The 22,450-nt window shown below is 38.4% G+C and overlaps 1 protein-coding gene across 12 annotated transcripts in view; it reads right to left on the bottom strand.

The window, feature by feature from the left end:
* The window catches only part of LOC128690850 (mucin-3B-like), a 245,985-nt gene that overhangs the window by 120,150 nt on the left and 103,385 nt on the right, over positions 1 to 22,450 (bottom strand). For all 12 annotated transcript variants that reach the window (XR_011392071.1, XR_011392075.1, XR_011392078.1 and 9 more), the window contains exons 14-16: positions 18,318 to 18,390; positions 431 to 16,956; positions 138 to 265 (exon numbers count right to left, since the gene is read on the bottom strand). Coding sequence is in view for 8 of the 12 variants with exons in the window: in XM_070085103.1 (XP_069941204.1) it covers positions 138 to 265; positions 431 to 16,956; positions 18,318 to 18,390 (16,727 nt within the window). In the remaining 4 variants the exon portion in view is untranslated. The remainder of the gene's footprint in view (positions 1 to 137; positions 266 to 430; positions 16,957 to 18,317; positions 18,391 to 22,450) is intronic.

Here is a 22,450-nt window from a genome sequence, read left to right as displayed (position 1 = left end):
GTGTGTGTGTGTGTGTGTGTGTGTGTGTGTGTGTGTGTGTGTGTGTGTGTGTGTGTGTGTGTGTGTGTGTGTGTGTGTGTGTGTGTGTGTGTGTGTGTAAAAAACAAAAATTATCTTAGGTTATGATTAAAACTTACTTTGGATGTTAAAGAGAGAGAGATATGAGACAGCAGAGACTGTGAATTATCAGGGTAATCTTCACTAGTTGGCTGGCATTCTGTCTTTTTTTCTTCTGATAATATTGTTCTTTCTTCAACTTTAGTACCTAATTTGAGAGGAAAGAACAATGTTTTTATATGGTATAGACAGTCAATATACAATACCAAATTAGTGCAATTCCACAGATGTATACAGATACATTATACCATTATTTATATACAATACTACCTATGTTACACTGCAACATTAAAATATTTATACATAGTCTTACCTTCAATACTTGCTGCAGATACAGGTATCCGAGAATCAACTTCTGCAACATAAGTGTCTGTCTTGCTACTTGTGTTTCCCTCATTATCTAAATATTCAGCTAACTGTACTGAGCCAACAGCAGAATTCTCTCTTGATTCCAGAGATTTAAGCATTAATTCATCAAAAGATACACTTTTTTTTGAATTTGGCTTTAACTCTAGGTTTATTTGATCTTCAGATTCTTCCTCTAAAGGGTTTAATTCTTCAAACAATGTTCTCCTCCTCTTGTAAATGATTGGAGATTTACCAGATTTTAATTCTTTCCCTTCCCATGATACTCTACGTTTTGTGCTTCTTTCCTGGCACTGTCTCTTATCTTGGCTCAGTTTTTCAGCAGATGGACTGGAAATTTTTTCAATGGGAGTCAGATGTAACACTTCCAAAGCATACGAGATTTTTGGTTGAGGTGTGCTAGTTTTTAATTGCTGAAGATTAGTGGTCTCTGCATGAACATCACTCAGTCCATCAGAAGAATTTTTCTGAGGTCTTGTTTCTTGGCTGGTTGAGGTGTTACAGGACTTGGAATTATGATTTTTACTGTCAGATGATGCTTTATTCTGTTTTTTAGATGATGAAGGATCATCATCATCATCATTATCCTTGTCATCGTGATCACTTTTCTTTTTAATAGATTTAAAAATTTTGCGTGCTTTGGTCCACCTGATAACTTCTTCTGGAGAAGGTGGAGGCTTCACAGGAGTTAGAATAGAACATTCTGTTTTACCTCGATTTTCCAGAAAAGCTGATTCATGGATCACATGTATGCTTGCCTCTGAATTTAAAGCCTTTAGCAATAAACGCCAGTTGTACAATCCATCTTCTTGAAAACGCCCCTCAAAATCTTCTAAATCTGATGCTATTCCAGATTTTAACTTCAAGACCTGCCCCCCAATTTCAACAGGCTTTGAAGGTATATCACCAGGCTTGCTACAAAAAGCAGGTGGATGCAGAACTTCTGGAAGGTTATAGTCTCCAAGAGTTGAGAGGATCATGTCAAACGTTGGAGGAGGAGGAATATACATCAAAATCTTTGAACATTTCTTGCTCATTTCAGGTCCAGGTGGCTTTGTCTTTTGTTTTCCTACTTCACTCTTCTTGGATGGTCCTTGTCTCTGGTTCTTTGGTAAAGTTCCTTTTCCTACAGTTCCTGAATTCTGGTTCTGCCTTTCTTCATGACTGCTATTGCCATCTTGTTCCCTATAAAATCCAGGAGCAATTTTCTCCCCAGTATGAGTTGTCACAGAACACTGGTTGTAAATATCAGCTGCATATAGTGGAGTATTTATGGATGTTTTCACCAAAATGGGTGTTGACGAATTTTTCTCTAGGATATGCTGAGAATTTCCTTCCACTACGGGTGATAATAAAACACTGTCTCCCACATTATCTGCTGACTGCTTATTTTTTGGTGGCAGAGGCACATACTCTTCTTCATGCTCAGTTGACTCGCATATTCCACTTGGTATGTATTCAGGTGTAGGCTTATCAAGGCCAACTGGGTGAGGACTATACTCATCTTCCTGTTCTACATTATTTGGTGGTAAACACATTGGCTTTGGTATATATTCTTTTACAGCACTCTCTTTTGAAAGAGGCTTGGGTACGTACATGTCAACTCTATCAGCTTCCTCTAATTTTTCTTTGTTTTGTATTCTATTCTGAAAAGATTTAAGGGTGCATTCATTTCCTGTATCAGTCCACAGAGAACCTCGAATAGGCTTGGGTTCATATTCTGGCCTTGAAGTTCCTTTGGTAATGGATTTTGGCTTGTACAATAGCTTCAAGGATCCTTTACTGATGGACAAAGGTTTATATTCAGGCTTCAGTGAGTGCTTACTAAGGGAGTGGGGCTTATACTCAGGGTCTGAAGAAAATTTTCTAATTGATTTGGGTTGATACTCAGGTTCTGGGGCCCTCTTTGAACTAGAATGAGGTTTATATTCCAAATTAGTATTTAGTTTTTTGCGAGGACTAGGATTGCTATCAATCTCAGATTTTGATTTGCGTCTTGATTTTTTCTTTACAATTACCTTAGACAATGGTTGTGGCGTATATCTCTCTTCTACCAATCTTCGTTTCTTAGAATGACGATTTACCTTGGTAAAATTTTTTACACGTTCTTGGCCACTTTCCTTTAAACTTAGGTCTGATTCAAATAAAAAATCTAAGGGTTTCTTAAACTGATATTTAGACTCTTGAACACTTTTTACTCCTCTGGCTTTGAGGGTATTTGAAGCTTGAAATTTTTTGGGAGTGTCAGACATATTCTCAACAGTTCCATCAGATTTACAGAGGGTATTATCTCTCTTATGAGAAACAGACGATTTTCCAAACAAGTCACTTAATGTTTTCTTTAGTTTAGCTTTACGCAATTGTTCTTCAGATGTTAAATTAGACATTTCATAATTATCAGAATTGTCAGTAATAGGTGGCACATCACTGAACACATCATCTAGAGCCTTCTTAATTTTCTTATTCCTCTCTCCCACTACTTTTTGTTCAAAATTTGGTACAGCAAACTTGGCTTCTTTCTTAGCTGCACTTTTATCTATCGTAAATTGTTGTGTATCTGCAACTGCTTTAGATCCCGATGCATCTTCACTCATTTGAGATCCACATACATCTCTTCTCACCTGAGGTTGTTTACCTGCACTCTCCTGATACCCGTGTAGACTTGCACTCGCTTTATTATCTTGTATACCTATGCTTGTCTGATGTACTTCTTCCAGTTTTCCATTATCTTGTAGACTACATGGAGTTCTAGTAACTAAATCTTCCTTCTGATTATCTTCAATAACCTCATTAGTGATTCTCTTGTTTGTCTCTTGCATTTCAACATCCCACCGGCTCCTCTTTTTAGCAGATTCTCCAGAATTTACATCAACAACATCCCACCGGCTAACATTCTTCCTTTTACTGCATTTACTGGCTTCTTTGGTAATTAGTATTATCTTTCCTTCTAAATTTTGGGTTGAATAACTATCTAAATTTCTAGAGGTCTCTTTCACAGGTAATAATACCTCTGGCTCTTCTAAAACACATGTATCCTTGGTGATGGATATTTCATGGCCTGTCTTCTGAATATGGAATAAACCTTTAACACTTTTCACAGTAAAGGAAGAACTATCAACACTTTCTTGAATTAGTTCTTCTTTTTCTAAATCTTTGTCTTCATTTATAAGTGACTCGTGGATCTTTTCCTTAACTGATGACTCTTCACTTCCTTTATTACATGAATTCTGAATTTTTTCCATTCCTGATAGCTCTTGGCTTTTGTTTTTACTAACTGTTCCAAGATTATTTTCCTTGTCTACTGTCTCTTGTCTTTTTTCATTACTTGACAATTTGCTTTTGTTTTTACCAAGAGATTCTTTGTTTTTATCCCTCTCTGAACAAACATTGCTCTTTTCATTATCTGACGACTTTTTTCTCTTTTTCTTATCTGCAGATTCTTTCCCTTTTTCCTTACTTGAGAGACTATTCTTTTCCTTACTTGAAGGCTCTCTCTTCTTTTCTTTATTTGAAGGATCTCTGTTCTTTTCTTTATTTGAAGGATCTCTGTTCTTTTCCTTACTTGAAGGATCCCTGTTCTTTTCCTTACTTGAAGGATCTCTGTTCTTTTCTTTACTTGAAGATTCAATGTTCTTTTCCTTACCTGAAGGATCTCTGTTCTTTTCCTTACTTGAAGATTCACTGTTCTTTTCCTTACTTGAAGATTCACTGTTCTTTTCCTTACTTGAAGATTCACTGTTCTTTTCCTTACTTGAAGACTCATTGTTCTTTTCCTTACTTGAAGATTCACTGTTCTTTTCCTTACTTGAAGACTCATTGTTCTTTTCCTTACTTGAAGATTCACTGTTCTTTTCCTTACTTGAAGACTCATTGTTCTTTTCCTTACTTGAAGATTCACTGTTCTTTTCCTTACTTGAAGACTCATTGTTCTTTTCCTTACTTGAAGATTCACTGTTCTTTTCCTTACTTGAAGACTCATTGTTCTTTTCCTTACTTGAAGATTCACTGTTCTTTTCCTTACTTGAAGACTCATTGTTCTTTTCCTTACTTGAAGATTCACTGTTCTTTTCCTTACTTGAAGACTCATTGTTCTTTTCCTTACTTGAAGATTCACTGTTCTTTTCCTTACTTGAAGACTCATTGTTCTTTTCCTTACTTGAAGACTCATTGTTCTTTTCCTTACTTGAAGATTCACTGTTCTTTTCCTTACTTGAAGACTCATTGTTCTTTTCCTTACTTGAAGATTCACTGTTCTTTTCCTTACTTGAAGACTCATTGTTCTTTTCCTTACTTGAAGATTCACTGTTCTTTTCCTTACTTGAAGACTCATTGTTCTTTTCCTTACTTGAAGGCTCTCTTTTCTTTTCCTTACTTGAAGGCTCACTGTTCTTTTCCTTTCTTGAGGATGATCTGCTCTTCTCCTTACCCAAGGACTCTCTGCTCTTTTCCTTACCAGAAGACTCTCTGCTCTTTTCCTTACCAGAAGACTCTCTGCTCTTTTCCTTACCAGAAGACTCTCTGCTCTTTTCCTTACCAGAAGACTCTCTGCTCTTTTCCTTACCAGAAGACTCTCTGCTCTTTTCCTTACCAGAAGACTCTCTGCTCTTTTCCTTACCAGAAGACTCTCTGCTCTTTTCCTTACCAGAAGACTCTCTGCTCCTTTCCTTACCAGAAGACTCTCTGCTCTTTTCCTTACTTGAAGATGATCTGCTCTTGTCCTTACTTGAAGACTCTCTATTATTTTCCTTATTTGAAGAGAGAATATTCTTTTCCTTACCAGATAACTCCTTGCTTTTTTCACTGGCTGAGGACATGCTGCTCTTTTCCTTATCTGAAAGCACACTGGTCTTTTCTTTGCTTGATGATTCATTGCTCTTTTCATTACCAGAACACACCTTGCTTTTATCCTTGCCTGAAGATTTGTTTTTGTCCATCCTTGATTTCTGCTTGCTTTCTTTACTTGATTCCTGATGCTTTTCCTTACTAGATTTACCACTTTCCTTTCTTGAAGAGCCTGATAATTTTTCATTATTGTCATTATATGATGGTGCTATAATGTTTTCCTTGCCAAAGAGCTCCTGGTTTTGTCCTTCATCTAATGATTCCTTACTCTCCATACTTGGCGAGTTTATTCCCTCTGGATTCTTTGTCTTATCAGATGAGGGTAACATTTTTATATTTTCTTCTGTATTGGAAGATGTTAATATTTCCTGAGTGTTTTCTCTATTTGACACGGCTGCTGTCTCTTGATTTTCTTCCTTACTGGATGAAGTCAATTTCTCTTGATTCTCTCCCTTACTGGATGAAGTCAATTTCTCTTGATTCTCTCCCTTACTGGATGAGGTCAATTTCTCTTGATTTTCTTCCTCACTGGATGAGGTCAATTTCTCCTGATTCTCTCCCTTACTGGATGAGGTCAATTTCTCTCGATTTTCTTCCTTACTGTATGAGGTCAATTTCTCCTGATTTTCTTCCTTGTTGGATGAGGTCAATTTCTCTCGATTTTCTTCCTTATTGGATGAGGTCAATTTCTCCTCATTTTTGCCCTTACTGAATGAGGTCAATTTCTCCTCATTTTTGCCCTTACTGAATGAGGTCAATTTCTCCTGGTTCTCTCCCTTAATGGATGAGGTCAATGTCTCCTGATTTTCTCCCTTACTGGATAATGTTAGAATCTCCTGGTTCTCTTCCTTTGTAGATGAGGTTAATGTCTCTTGGTTCTCTCTATTAAATGAGCATAAAGCTTTGTCATTCTCTTCATTAACTGCTGAGCTTAGAGATACAAGATGCTTTTCTTTACTTGAACTTAATGTAACTAATTCTTGACTGTTTTGCCTTTTAAAGGAAACTTTCATGCTCTCTTTATTCAAGTATTCTTTGTCCTTTTCCTTACCTGTGGGTATTTTCCATTTGTCCTTACTTGGCAATTCTTGATTTTTATCTTTGCCTGATGTATCTGATTTTTGGCTCTCATTTTTACCCAATCTCTGGCTTTTTCTTGTATTAATATTTTGAGTCACGTCTTCACCCAAAGGGTCAAGGATACCTTCTTTATATGGTAATGTATGAGCCATATCTTGACTTAATGAAGATTCATGGCTAATTTCTTTGGATGGTTTTTTCCTCTTATCAATGTCTTGTGATGACCCATAGTTGTTTATCTTACTGGGAGAAGACTTTTTCTTAATTGATGGTGAGGAGGAAGATGTGTCGCTCCTTTCTTTATGTGGCACAAATGTAGAGACCTTGTCCTTAGTCAACAATTTGTGGTTACTTTCTTTACTGGATGACACTTCACTGGACTTTTCTTTATTTGATGACCTCCTGCTGTTATCCACACTTAACAACCTCTCATTTTGTTCTTTACTTGTGGACCTTTTGCTCTTTTCACTTCTAGGGGATTTTTTAGATATTTCTTTACTCAGTTCCACATGCTTAGATTTGTATGAAAATTCTTCATGGTTTTTACTTAGTGAATCCTGGTTCCTCTTCTCTTCTGATAAATGCCTAACATTCTTTTCTTTATTATCAGCTGTTTCTCTCTGTGTCATTTTCTGTTTGGAAGCATCAAAGGTAACTTTTCTTTTCTTTACTAATTTTATTACTTTATCTTCACCAAATATTTTCTGCATTTCTCTGTCAAAACCAGTTGAAATTGTATCTTTTTCCTTAATAATTTTTACTGGTCTACTGCAATTCCCATCCTTGTCCATGGCTGGAATCTTTTCTTGAATTTTATCCTTTTGTTTGGATTGCTCTTTATGTTTATCCAAGGAAGTAGATGGATTCTTTTCACACAAAATATTTAAACTATTTTCAGATTCTTTACCAAATATTTCCTCTATTTCCTTGTCAAAACAAGTTGAAATTAACTTCTTATTCTTAGATATTTCTGTTGGCCTACTGCAAATCTCTTCCTTCTGTGGGGATGTAACTGTTTTCTTCTCCTCTTTCCTGTTATCTTTCTGTTTCATGTGATCATCTTTATTTCTATCTGAAGAAGCAATTATATTATTTTTAGATGTATCTGAATAATTTTTTTCAGATTCTGCAACTCCACTTTCACCCGCAGTCCAACATTGGTCCTTTTTAGATTTTTCTACATTCTCAGCTTTATCACACACTTCATTCAGTTGAAATACTGCCTTATCTTGGGCATTTTCTGAATTTTTTGAAGACAGACATTCTTGAATCGCTAATTTTTCTGTGGGAAGGCTTTCATGTTTATCTAATGATCTTGGGCTTTGATGAATCTTACTACTATCCTGTATGCATAAAACCTTTTCCAAGCTTTCAGCATCACTGGTTCCTGGACTACCATTCTCTTTATCCACAAAGATATTTACTCTCTTAGGGTCTTCTCTTATCTGTGTGTCTTCTACATTTTCTTGAGTTTTAAAAGATTCCTCTAATTTTCTTACCTTATCCTCTAACATTTCTTTCTTTGCTTTTACTCTTTGGCAATTTTCCTTTAGTTTCAAACTACTGGGAGTCTCTTCAATTCTAGTTGTAATTTGTATATCCTTACATTTTAGTTTGTCACCATTTCCCTTTTCTTCCATTTTGTCTTTTTGCATTGAGGCATTATCATTTTTATGCTCCTGAGAATTTTCTGAAACTTTTATGCTAGTATCATCTTGAACATTTTTTGTAATATTTGTGGCATTTAAAGAAGATTCACTTAAGCTTAGCTCTGTTTTTGTAGAATCAGAATTTTTTATAATTTTAGGACTCTCTGGTGATATTTTGTCTTTTATATCACTTTCTGATGAATACTTTGATAACTGGCAACTAGGTGTCTCCTCAAATGAATGCTTAGTTATTTTTGATGAACTACTTGAATGTGACAAGTGATCAGGTTCTGACAAATCAATAGTTGATGAGTTATGACTTTTTCTCATGTTATGGCTTTCCTCTTCAAATTCACTTAATTTAAATTTTGACAAACTTTCTTCAGAACCTCTGTTTTCAAGTGAACTGCTTTTATGATTCTCTCTATCTGATGTCTCTCTCTTGTCATTCTTACTTTCACTTTGAGATCTGTTATAATGCTTACTTTCTGAGGATTTGAGAGATTTATTTTTACAACTTTGAGTTTTTTCTTTCGGGATTTCAATATTTATATCTTTTAATGCATGCTTATTTAACGAAGATGATTTAGTTGTCACTTGAGCATCATCCACTATCCTACACTGCATGTATGAGCTAGAATTCTGAGTCTCTCTTGTGGACAAATTACTACTGGATACACACAAATGCCTAAATTTCCGATTGTCAAGATCTCTAATATTTATAACAGATCTATCAATTGACACTTTTAATGACACTTTACTCAAATCAGTAGATGAAGTATTTACAGAGGATTCTTCCTCAAATGAGTTAACACACTCTTCACCCTGTGCTTTCCCATCTTTTATTATTAAAGATGATCCAAGCGACTGAAGAATCGTATTTCCCAGTATACTAGTGACAGCATTACTACCTTCAACGAAGTCCACAGACACATCAGCAGTGTGTGAAGCTGTCATCTGGGTGGCATTCTTAGTTGATGTCAACTGGTCATCATCCTTAGCTGTGGTTATCATTTGATTAGCATCCTTGGTTGTGATCATGTGATCATCCTTGACTGCAGCCATCACCTGCTCATCACTATTGTTTGTGGACAATACAAGTTTATCATTTTTTATACTATCTGACCCTTGGACATTACCTATTATCTTGGCTGACACGTGATGATCCAATGCATTGGCTGACACTCGAATATCATCCCTTACCTTGGTTGACACACTATTATCATCCCTTGCCTTGGCTGAGACTTGATCATCTGTTGCCTTTGTTGATACTCCTTTATCTGTTACCTTGGCTGACACTTGACCATCTGTTGCCTTGGATGATGTTTTACCATCCATTGCCTTTGCTGACATTTTACAACCTGTTGTCTTGGCTGACACCTGACCCTCTGTTGTCCTAGCTGATGTTCTATCCTTCATTACTTTACCATCCATTGTTTTGGCAGACACGAAAACATCGACTGACTGGGCTGACATTAGATCATCCACTGTCTTGGCTGTCACTAGATCATCTATTGTCTTGGCTGACACTTTACTATCCATTGTCTTGGCTGACATTTTACCATCTGTTGGCTTGGCTTTATCAATCTTTGTCTTGGATGACATGTTACCATCCACTATCTTAGCTGACATTAGATCATCCATTGACTTAGCTGACACAAGACCATCCGTTGACTTGGCTGAAACTAGATCAGCTGCTGCCTTGGCTGACATAAGATCAATATCTGTTACCTTGGTTGACACTTGATCATCCATTTCCTTGGTTGACATCTGATCAGCATTCATCATCACAGCTACCACTTGATTATCTGTTACCTTGAGTGACATCTGATCATCATCCACTGATGAAACTAAGGCACCAGGATTAGGTATGGTGGACTCATTTTCATTATGGCTAAGGTGTACACCATTCTTGGCTGGTACCTGGATGACATCTTGCATTTTTGATGACACTTCGACATCCTGGGGTGACATCTGGACATCTGCCAGTGGTATCATTTGGGCACCACCCCTAGGTGACTCCCTGACATCACTGGATAACTCTTTTACATCATCACTGGATAACTCTTTGACATCATCGTTGGGTAACTCTCTGACATCACTGCTGTGTGATCCCTGAGCATGATCACTGGGTAACTCTCGGACATCGCTGGATAACTCTCGGACATCATCGCTGGATAACTCTCGGACATCATCGCTGGATAACTCTCGGACATCATCGCTGGATAACTCTCGGACATCATCGCTGGATAACTCTCGGACATCATCGCTGGATAACTCTCGGACATCATCAGTGGATAACTCTCGGACATCATCACTGGATAACTCTCGGACATCATCGCTGGCTAACTCTTGGACATCATCACTGGCTAACTCTTGGACATCATCACTGGCTAACTCTCGGACATCATCGCTGCATAACTCTCGGACATCATCGCTGGGTAACTCTCGGACATCATCGCTGGGTAACTCTCGGACGTCATCACTGGGTAACTCCTGTACATCATCGCTGGGTAACTCCCAGACATCATCGCTGAGTAACTCCTGGACATCATTGCTGGATAACTCCTGAACATCATCGCTGAGTAACTCCTGGACATCATCCCTGGGTAACTCTTGGACATCATCGTTGGGTAACTCCTGTGCATCATCGCTGGGTAACTCCCGGACATCATCACTGAGTAACTCCTGGACATCATTGCTGGGTAACTCCTGAACATCATCGCTGGGTAACTCCTGGACATGATCCCTGGGTAACTCTTGGACATCATCGTTGGGTAACTCCTGGACATCAATGTTGGGTAACTCCTGAACATCATCACTGAGTAACTCCTGGACATCATCGCTGGGTAACTCCTGAACATCATCACTGAGTAACTCCTGGACATGATCCCTGGGTAACTCCTGGACATCATCGCTAGGTAACTCCTGGACATCATCGCTGGGTAACTCCTGAACATCATCACTGAGTAACTCCTGGACATGATCCCTGGGTAACTCCTGGACATCATCGCTAGGTAACTCCTGGACATCATCACTGAGTAACTCCAGATCATGGCTGGGTAACTCTTGAATATCATCACTAGGCAACTCCTGGACATCATCACTGGGAAATTCTTGGACATCACTGTGTAACTCCTGGACATCACTAAGTGACTCTTGGACATCATTGCTGCATAACTCACTGGCATCATTGGAGGGTGATCTTTGACCATTATCTTGGTCTATGTTGAATACATCTTCCTTGGTTAACACTTGAACACAAGCACTGATGTTGTGCTCAATGTCCTTAATTAACTTTTGAACATTATCATTACTAAGCAATACCTGGTCATTTAATAAGTACTTATTTTGTACATTATCATTATTAAGTAATATGTGGTCATTATCATTTCCTAAGTACTGCACATTCTCTTTGCTTAACAAAAGGGGGCCATGTGGATCAGACCCATGTAAATTATCATTGCTCACAGATGATGCTTGAGCTATATCACAGACTCTGCTTTTAGACTTGGAGTTTACTGACACATGTAAATCATGCTGGTCCAACACTTGTAAACTGTCTTTGTTTGACATCTGCAAACCATCTTGCTCTGATGCTTGTAAACCATCTTGGTTCAACACTTTTAAATCATCATCTTCAGACACTTGGAAGCCATCTTGGTTAGACATTTGTAAACAATCTTGGTCCAACACATTTAAATCTTCTTGCTTTGACACATGTAAACCATCTTGGTCCAGAACTTTTAAATCTTCTTGGTTCAACACTTGTGCAATTTCTTGGTTCAACACTTGTGCAATTTCTTGCTCCAACACCTGCAAACCATCTAGCTCAGACATTTTTAAATCTTCTGACATTAGAAAACCACCTCGGTCCAAAACTTTTAGATCTTCTTGTTCTGACAAGTGTAAATCACATTGGTCTAACATTTTCATATCTTCTGACACTTGTAAATCCTCTCGCTCTGACACTTGTAGACTATCTCGGTCAGACATGAATAAACCATCTTTGTTAGGTACCTTTAAATCTTCCTGGTCTGACACTTTCAGATTATCTTGTTCTGACACTTTTAACTCATCTTGGTCTAACAGTTGTTGATCTTCACTCTCAGACACTTGTAAAGCCCCTTGGTCTAATACTTGGACTGATGGATCACTATCTGATGCTGATGAAACATTATTATATGACAATGACGGACTATCCTGACCTGACACTAACAGATCCTCATCTGACACTACTGTGTCATTCTCAGACACTAATGCATTATAATTATCCAACACTTGTGGATCATCACTTGATATTTGAGAATCATCTGTAACTAATACTAGTTTATTCTTTCTAAACACTGATAGACCAGCTGTGTCAGAGAGTGGTGGGTCAATTTTAGTTGACACTGGTAGAACATTCCTAGCTGACACTGATGGAACACTTCTAGCTGACACTGATGGAACATTTCTAGCTGACACCGATGGAACATTTCTAGCTGACACTGATGGAACATTTCTAGCTGACACCGATGGAACATTTCTAGCTGACACTGATGGAACATTTCTAGCTGACACCGATGGAACACTTCTAGCTGATGCTGATGAAACATCTTTAGCTGATGCTGATGAAATATCTTTAGTTGATGCTGCTGAAATATCTTTAGTTGATGCTGCTGAAATATCTTTAGTTGATGCTGCTGAAACATCTTTAGCTGATGCCGATGGAACATCTTTAGTTGATGCTGCTGAAACATCTTTAGCTGACGCCGATGGAACATCTTTAGTTGATGCTGCTGAAATATCTTTAGCTGATGCCGATGGAACATCTTTAGTTGATGCTGCTGAAACATCTTTAGTTGATGCCGATGGAACATCTTTAGCTGATGCCGATGAAACAACTTTGGTTGACGCCGATGAAATATCTTTGGATGACGCCAATGAAACATCTTTAGTTGACGCCAACGAAACATCTTTAGTTGACGCTGACGAAACATCTTTAGTTGACGCTGACGAAACATCTTTAGTTGACTCCAATGGAATATCTTTAGTTGACACCGATGGAACACCTTCAGTTGACGCGGATGGAACAACTTTAGTTGACGTCAATGGAATATCTATAGTTGACTCCGATGGAACATCTTTAGTTGACACTGATAAATCACTTTTATTCAACACTAATGGATCTTTAGTAGACATTGGTGGATCTTTAGCAGACATTGGTGGATCTTTAGTCAACACTAGTGGATCATCTTCAGTCAACACTGGTGGATTGTCTTCAGTCGAAACTGGTGGATCGTCTTCACTTGACACTGGTGGATCTTTAGTCGACACTGGTGAATCTTTAGTCGATACTGGTGGATCTTTAGCCAATACTGGTGGATCTTTAATTGACACTGCTGGATCTTTAGTTGACGCTGCTGGATCATTAGTTGACACTGCTGGGTCTTTAGCTGACATTGCTGGATCTTTAGTTGACATTGCTGGATCTTTAGTTGACACTGCTGGATCTTTAGTTGACACTGCTGGATCTTTAGTCGACACTGCTGGATCTTTAGTTGACACTGCTGGATCTTTAGTCGACATTGCTGGATCTTTAGCTGACACTGCTGGATCTTTAGTTGACACTGCTGGATCTTTAGTTGACATTGCTGGATCTTTAGTTGACATTGCTGGATCTTTAGTTGACACTGCTGGATCTTTAGTTGACACTGCTGGATCTTTAGTTGGCATTGCTAGGTCTTTAGTTGACACTGCTGGATCTTTAGTTGACACTGCTGGATCTTTAGTCGACACTGCTGGATCTCTAGTCGACACTGCTGGATCTTTAGTCGACACTGCTGGATCTTTAATCGACACTGCTGGATCTTTAGTCGGCACTGCTGGATCTTTAGTTGACACTGCTGGATCTTTAGTTGACACTGCTGGATCTTTAGTTGACACTGCTGGATCTTTAGTTGACACTGCTGGACCTTTAGTCGGCACTGCTGGATCTTTAGTTGACACTGCTGGATCTTTAGTTGACACTGCTGGATCTTTAGTTGACACTGCTGGATCTTTAGTTGACACTGCTGGATCTTTAGTTGACACTGCTGGATCTTTAGTCGACACTGCTGGATCTTTAGTCGGCACTGCTGGGTCTTTAGTCGGCACTGCTGGATCTTTAGTTGACACTGCTGGATCTTTAGTTGACACTGCTGGACCTTTAGTCAGCACTGCTGGATCTTTAGTTGACACTGCTGGATCTTTAGTCGGCACTGCTGGATCTTTAATTGACACTGCTGGATCTTTAGTTGACACTGCTGGGTCTTTAGTTGACACTGCTGGGTCTTTAGTTGACACTGCTGGATCTTTAGTTGACACTGCTGGGTCTTTAGTTGACACTGCTGGGTCTTTAGTTGACACTGTTGGGTCTTTAGTTGACACTGCTGGGTCTTTAGTTGACACTGCTGGGTCTTTAGTTGACACTGCTGGGTCTTTAGTTGACACTGCTGGGTCTTTAGTTGACACTGCTGGGTCTTTAGTTGACACTAGTGGGTCATCTTCAGTCAACACTGGTGGATCTTTAGTTGACACTAGTGGATCATCTTCAGTCAACACTGGTGGATCATCTTTAGTCGACACTGGTGGATAATTTTTAGTTGACACTGGAAGATTGTATTTAGTTGACACTGGTAGATTTGTATCTGACACAGGTAGTTCATCTGTAACTGACACAGTTGGTTCATCTGTAGCTGACACAGGTGGTTCATCTGTAGCTGACACAGGTGGTTCATCTGTAGCTGACACAGGTGGTTCATCCATAGCTGACACAGGTGGTTCATTTGTAGCTGACACAGGAGGTTCATCCATAGCTGACATGGGTGGTTCATCTGTAGCAGACAGAGATGATTCATTTGTAGCTGACAGAGGTGGTTCATCTTTATCAAACATAGGTGGGTCATCTGTATCAGACACAGGCAGTTCATTTGCATCCAACACCGATGGTTCACCTGTTGCCAAAACTGCTGAATATGTAGCTGACACAGATGGTTCATCTTTATCTGATGCAGGTGATTCAGCTGTAGTCAACACAGGTGGTTCAACTGTAATCAACACTGGTAGTTCAACCGTAGTCAACACTGGTGGATCGTGAGTGTCCAACTTCGTACCATCCTGACTTGATACTTTAAATTTATCTATATTTAGCACCTTTGATTCTCTGTTTTTCACTTGAGAATCATCTGAAATTTGTGAACTGTCCTTCTCTGACATATCTGAATCTTTATTTATTATTAAATTTTCACTGTTTGATACACCATTATTTATTGTTTTTAAATTCTCATTATCTAATATGCCTTTAGTTATTTTTATATTCTCATTGGTTGATACACTTTTTTTTGTACTTGTATCTTCAGTTATTATTTGTGAACTGTCTTTGTGTGATGTATCTGAATCTTTATTTAATATTAATGAATCTTCATCTTGACTTATGACTAGAGTTTTTAACTTCTTGACTGACACAGTAATATTATTACTGTCATTTGAACCTTGGGTGTCGCTGCTTGTACTATTATTTAAATTTGTTCTTGGCTCTTCTTCAGAGTTTCCAGTTAACACAGAAACTGTTTTCTCTATTTCAGGCACACCAGTTTCAATCCTTTTCTGTCTATTAATTGATATTTGCTCAGTATATGATGTTGACTTATCACCACCACAAGTTTCATTATTGCCACTAGATTTCTTATTTAGTGTTATGCTACTGTCAGCAAGTGTAGTTGGAATTAATACTCTCCTTTGATCACAAAATGAATTATGATTATATTCCAGGTTACCTGATGGACTCTCTTCAGTGTTTTGCCTTTCCTGATCATAATTACCAAACAGATCTCTTTCCAAGACATCAAAGTCAACATTGGATGAATCACAAGTGCTACTCTCTCTCTCCGAAACTCCTGATTCTATGGAATCTTTGATACAGGGAGAAAAAAATTTTACATTATCAACCTGTTGAATGTTCTGTTCTACAGTTTTAATTTCTAATGAGTCTGACTTGCGAGTATTAGAATCAGTACAATCATCATCATCATCATCATCTGAATTGTGCATAGTGAGGATCACTTCCTGAGAACTTTGATTACCTTCTTGTTGTGTGTCCACTTCTGAAGGCTTTAAGATAAAATTTTCCTCATTGTTTGTTCTCAAATTCAGAGGTGGTTCAAATATTTCTGTATGAAGTGGCAATGCATCCTTCTGCATTTCCCTATTCTTACTTAAAATGTCATCGGCAATAAAACTTAGTGTTGGTTTTACTGCACTGTTGCTAAAATTTTGGTTTAATAAATTACGTTCCGTGATTATTGAGGCACTCCTCAAATTTATGTCAGCTTCTTGTTCTGACTGAATTCGTTTTTTATTTAATTTTCCGGCCAATACACCTTCTCTGTCTACTTCTCTTTCATCAATCAACTGCTTTTTATTACAAGTCAAAGTGCTGCTGCTTTGAGCTTTATGTACAGCCTTGACACTTTCCCACAACAAATTATTAGTTCTCCATACTTCAGGCTCAGGGTTCACTTCCAAAACTTCCTCACTGTTTGCTATAACATCAGCCAATGGATCTTGAGTTTCTAGGTCACCTAGATTTTCTACTTGAGGTAAAGTTTCAATAACTTCAACTTCTTCCACAGGCAATATTATTGCTTCACCACTATCACATTCACTTCCAACATTTTTTGTATCATCCACTGTCACAGGTTTTCCTCTTCTCTTATCTGCTAATGCACTTTGTTTAGTAACTTGGATTTCGTTATTTATAATGCTTGGGCAAGTACCAATATTTTTACATTTCTTAGTTTCCAAACTCCCAAGTGATGAAAAGTTGCTGCAATCCAGGTTTGAGGACTCAGAATTATCTTTCCTCACTGGACTCTCAAAGCTGAAATAAAAATCAACATATTCAGCACAATGAAAGGCTAAACATACAGTGCTACAATATTTGTAATATTGTAGTTAGCTCCACAAGTAACACATCTGAGAGGAAACCATAGACATTTCAGACAGTCCTACAAAATTATCAAGTCAACTCTCTCAAAAGTGTGTATATGTGAATTTCTCCCGCTGTGACTTTGTTCTTTCATAATTAGATTTTAATTACAGTAATATTCATATACATTACTTTACCAAAATATATTGTACAATACCATGAATATAGTAAATGACAAATGGACAAGATCTTTAGCTAATTTCCAGTCATTAAAGCTTGATATAATTATACATCATTTTGAACACTATATACCTTTGATAGGTTTTTAGATTTTTACGGCTCCTGCAGCCCAGTTCTGGGCCAGGCTTGTCTGGTGTTTTCCTGATCAATCAGGCTGTTGCTGCTAGTGGCGTGCTGCCCCATACAACATGGATTATATAAGAAAGTGTCATGGGGTTCAAAAGGCCACAGCAGCACTATGAAATATTAAAATGTAAAGTACTGAATATGATGGTTAACAGTAATGCAGGTACTGTAGCTTAAGTACCTCTTACATGTTACCTTCCTGTCCACTTTCACAGCCACACATCACTTAACATCAAACACAAAAACAAAAAGCACACTGTATATTTTTGTGTGTGTTTTAGAGATATGCCGGCATTTCATTTTACAGTACCTTCCTTACCACTATATTTCACCCTGAACCACATCCATAAAAATATTCTTAAAAAGTTATGGAATTTTTCATTCAAAATTCTTGGTGATGCTCCTTGTAAATTTCCAGCAATTATTTAATGAAGATTCCTTAACATTCAAAATTATTCCTTAATAAATAATTATGTATAAGAGTTTATAATACTTTTTCTTAACACATCAGTCATCTCCCACTGAGACAGGGCAACTCAAAAAAGAAGAAACATTTTTCACTATCACTCACTCCATCACTGTCTTGCCAGAGGCATGCCAACACTGCAGCTCAAACTGCAATATCCCCACCCCCACCCCTCTTCAGTGTAGGCACTGTGCTTCCCACTTCCAGAATTCAAGCTCAGGTAACTAGTTTCCCTGAATCCCTGCATAAATGTTACCTTGCTTACACTCCAACATAATATTGTAAATATAAAAAAGTCATTCAAAACATGACACCATTATTTTTTCAAGTACTGTTTGTAACTCATTATTTAAGCAGAGCAAAATGAAGCATATAAAAATGACACTCACTCACTAACCCACACAAAGCACCCACCTCCTTCAAATATTTTACACTAAAGTACAGCACTCTAGCAATGAAAGAAAGAACCATATAATTTTACCTTCCAAGCTGTAAGGTCAAAAGTTTTGGATATGCCTGTCGTAACCGTGATGATCTTCTGAGCATGGACCTCTCTGCAAATAATTAATAGAACTGTAAATATAAAAGGGAAACTGGTATGAGCTGTAATAAGAGTAATAAAAGAGGAATCCCTCTCTCCAATAGTCAAATTATTTCTTGACAGTATCAAGTCGAGAATATACAACTGAATGCTACTTTTCCAAATTACATAACTGAAATGTTATTCACACATACAAGAATTCACTGTATTAAATAACAGATATAATTAAACACCTTTGGTCTAGAAACTTTGCTCAGAAGCTCACATAGATCAGTTTAGCTCCCAGGATAAAATTAAGACATACATTTTGTACATTTCAGTACTAAAAACATTATAGCTTCCAAAACTTCAAGACTAGACGACCAAGTTCATACATACACCCAAAAACAGTATTGACCTACACCAAATTGTAGCATTCTCATACTGTAAACTACTTTTAACAAACCACAATGTTATATTCCCATAATATAATTACTATAATTACTTTTGAATCTATTGTCCATTGTCAATAGGAATATAACTGAATCATGCTTCATAAAAAGCATTTTTGAAAATAGGAATACAGTGGACCCTCGAGTTTCGGCAGCATTGACTTTCGTGAAATTTGACTTTCGGCAAGTTTTTTCGGCAAAATTTGGCCTCGCGGTTCGGGATTAGACTCGTGATTCGGCGAACGTCCGGTACCCATCCGCCCGTCACCACACACACAAAGCCAGTCTCTCACGCCATTCACGCTCAGTGTGCCATTGTTTACCAACACATGACCATCACCCCGCGGGTTCATACATAATAATCCATTGTTTTTTGTGATTGCAACTGCTAAATAAGTCACCATGGGCCCAAGGAAAGCTAGTGCAAGCCCTCTGGTAAAGAAAGTGAGGAACACGGTCGAATTCAAGAAGAAAATCAATGAAAAATATGAGAGTGGAGTTCGTGTTACAGAGCTTGCCAGGATGTATGGCAAACCCCATTCAACCATCACTTTGATCGTGGCAAAAGGAAAGGAAATAAAGTGTGCTGTTGTTGCAAAAGGGGTAGATATGCTGACAAAAAGGAGATCACAAATCCTCGAAGAAGTGGGAGGTTACTGTTGGTGTGGATTATCGAAAAACAGTTAGCAGGAGATAATGTTACGCAGTCGATAATATGTGAAAAGGCAAGGTAGTTGCATGACGATCTCTTAAAGAAAATGCCTGCAACAAGTGGTGATGCTTGTGATTTTAAGGCCAGCAAAGGTTGGTCTGAGAGATTTAAGAAGCGTAGTGGCATTCACAGTGTGATAAGGCATGATGAGGCTGCCAGTTCTGACAAAGTTGCAGCTGAGAAGTTTGTACAGGAGTTTAAGGAGTGAGTAGACACTGGAGAATTCAAACCCCAACAAGTGTTTGTGACGAAACAGGCCTCTCTTGGAAGAAAATGCCAAAGAGGACCTACATCACGCAGGAGGAAACGGCACTCCCAGGACACAAGCCTATGAAGGATAGGCTTACTCTCATGTTTTGTAGTAATGCTAGTGGGGATTTTAAAGTGAAGCCTTTACTGGTGTATCACTCTGAAAACCCAAAGTGTTCAAGAAAAAACAGTGTCGCCAAGAGTAATGTGTGTGTGATGTGGAAGGCTAACAGTAAGGCATGGGTCACAAGGGATATTTTCCTAGACTGGTTTAATGAAGTGTTTGGCCCCAGTGTGAAGAAATACCTCCTGGAAAATAAACTGTCACTCAAGTGCCTCCTGGTAATGAACAATGCTCCTGCTCATCCTCCAGACTTCGAAGAGCAAATAGTGGAGGAGTTTAGATTCATCACAGTGAAGTTCTTGCCCCGTAATACAACTCCTCTCCTCCAGCCAATGGACCAGCAGGTCATTTCAAACTTCAAAAAACTCTACACAAAAGCAGTGTTTCAAAAGTGCTTTGAAGTGACCTCAGACACAGAATTGACCCTAAGAGAGTTCTGGAAAGATCACTTTAATATCCTCCATTGCATAAACCTTATAGGTAAGTCTTGGGAGGGAGTGACTTCCAGGACTTCGAACTCTGCTTGGAGAAAATTGTGGCCAGAATGTGTAGAAGAGAGGGATTTTGAAGGGTTTGGGGCTGACCTAAGGAGCCTATGCCAGTTGTGGAATCTATTGTGGCATTGGGGATGTCCCTGGGGTTGGAGGTGAGTGGCGAGGATGTGGAAGAGTTAGTGGAGGACCACAGGGAAGAGCTAACCACTGAAGAGCTGCAAGAGCTTCTTCTGCAACAGCAACAGATCACAGCTCAGGAAACTGCTGCAGAGGAGGAGGAAGAGAGATGGAAGGTGCCTTCTTCAAAGATTAAGGACATTTGTGCAAAGTGGACTGAAGTGCAAACATTTATGGATGAATTTCACCCTAACAAAGCTGTTGCAGGCCGTATTGGCAACATGTACAATGACAGTGTTGTGTCCCACTTCAGACAAATCTTCAAGAAACGCCAGAAACAGAGCTCTCTGGACAGATATTTTGTGCGACAGGGTTCCAGTGACTCTCAAGTTGGTCCCATTGCCAGTGTCTTTAAAAAACAAAGAAGCGAAGTAACCCCAGATAAGGACTTCATACCTGAAGTCCTAATGGAAGGAGATTCTCCTTCAAAACAATAGTGTGCACCTTCCTCCTGTCCCCTCCTCCCATCTTCCATCCACCCAGAAGTCTTCAGTAAAGGTAAGTGAAATGTTATTATTTTTTATATGCATGTACTTGATTTCTCATTGTTTTTCAGTATGTAAATCTTTATTTAATTTGAAAAAAATTGGAAATAAAATTAATCTGTTCCAGACACCCAAAAATTATTATTATTATTATTATCACACTGGCCGATTCTCACCAAGGCAGGGTGGCCCGAAAAAGAAAAACTTTCACCATCATTCACTCCATCACTGTCTTGCCAGAAGGGTGCTTTACACTACAGTTTTTAAACTGCAACATTAACACCCCTCCTTCAGAGTGCAGGCACTGTACTTCCCATCTCCAGGACTCAAGTCCGGCCTGCTGGTTTCCCTGAATCCCTTCATAAATGTTACTTTGGGGATTCAGGGAAACCGGCAGGCCGGACTTGAGTCCTGGAGATGGGAAGTACAGTGCCTGCACTCTGAAGGAGGGGTGTTAATGTTGCAGTTTAAAAACTGTAGTGTAAAGCACCCTTCTGGCAAGACAGTGATGGAGTGAATGATGGTGAAAGTTTTTCTTTTTCAGGCCACCCTGCCTTGGTGGGAATCGGCCAGTGTGATGATAATAATAATAATAATAATAATTTTTGGGTGTCTGGAACAGATTAATTTTATTTCCATTATTTCTTGTAGGGAAAATGGTTTCGCCATTCGGCAATTTCGACTTTCAGCAGGCTCTCTGGAATGGATTAATCACGAAACTCGGGGGTCCACTGTATATCCTTTGGTTGATATAAATTAGATTCATTTATAATAATAGAACTATTGTACATCTATGATACATTTCTTTAATGTTACGTAGCCAGTAAGGCATTAAATTAAGTCAGCCCATAATGCCTAAGCATAATAGAGGCTCTTTTTGCACTGCAAAATACATAACCACAATGTATTACTTGCAAAAAAATAAATAAATTTGAATTTTTTGAATTTAGCAGTCATAATATGTCACCAGCTTCAATGAAAATCTGATAGTATTTTTTTTTTCTTTTAGGAAGTGTGTAAACTGTTCATTTTGGCATCAATAGGTAAAATAAGATTATATAATTCTTTTTTTTTTTTTTAAGTAATATTCTGGACAAACAGGATAGACGCTTTATTTTTTGAAGTCAGTGTAACTTAATACACTGTAACCTAACCCGACTCAACCACACCTAAGGTCTAGGGTTCGAATTTCCTCCGGTATGGCTGGAAAACGTTAGGGATGTGTTTCCGTAAGACACCTGCTGTCCCTGTCCCTGTTTACCAACAGTGTAAAATGGGTATCTGGGTGTTAGTCAACTGGTGTGGGTTGCATCCTGGGACAAAACTGACCAAATTTGCTTGAAATGCTCAGAATAACAAGCAGCTTCTATATAATAGTATGTCATTGTTGTATACCATGTA

This window comes from Cherax quadricarinatus, chromosome 1 (genome assembly GCF_038502225.1).
Source record: "Cherax quadricarinatus isolate ZL_2023a chromosome 1, ASM3850222v1, whole genome shotgun sequence".
NCBI classification, from domain to species: Eukaryota; Metazoa; Arthropoda; class Malacostraca; order Decapoda; family Parastacidae; genus Cherax; species Cherax quadricarinatus.
This window is presented reverse-complemented; position numbering and strand designations above follow the sequence as displayed.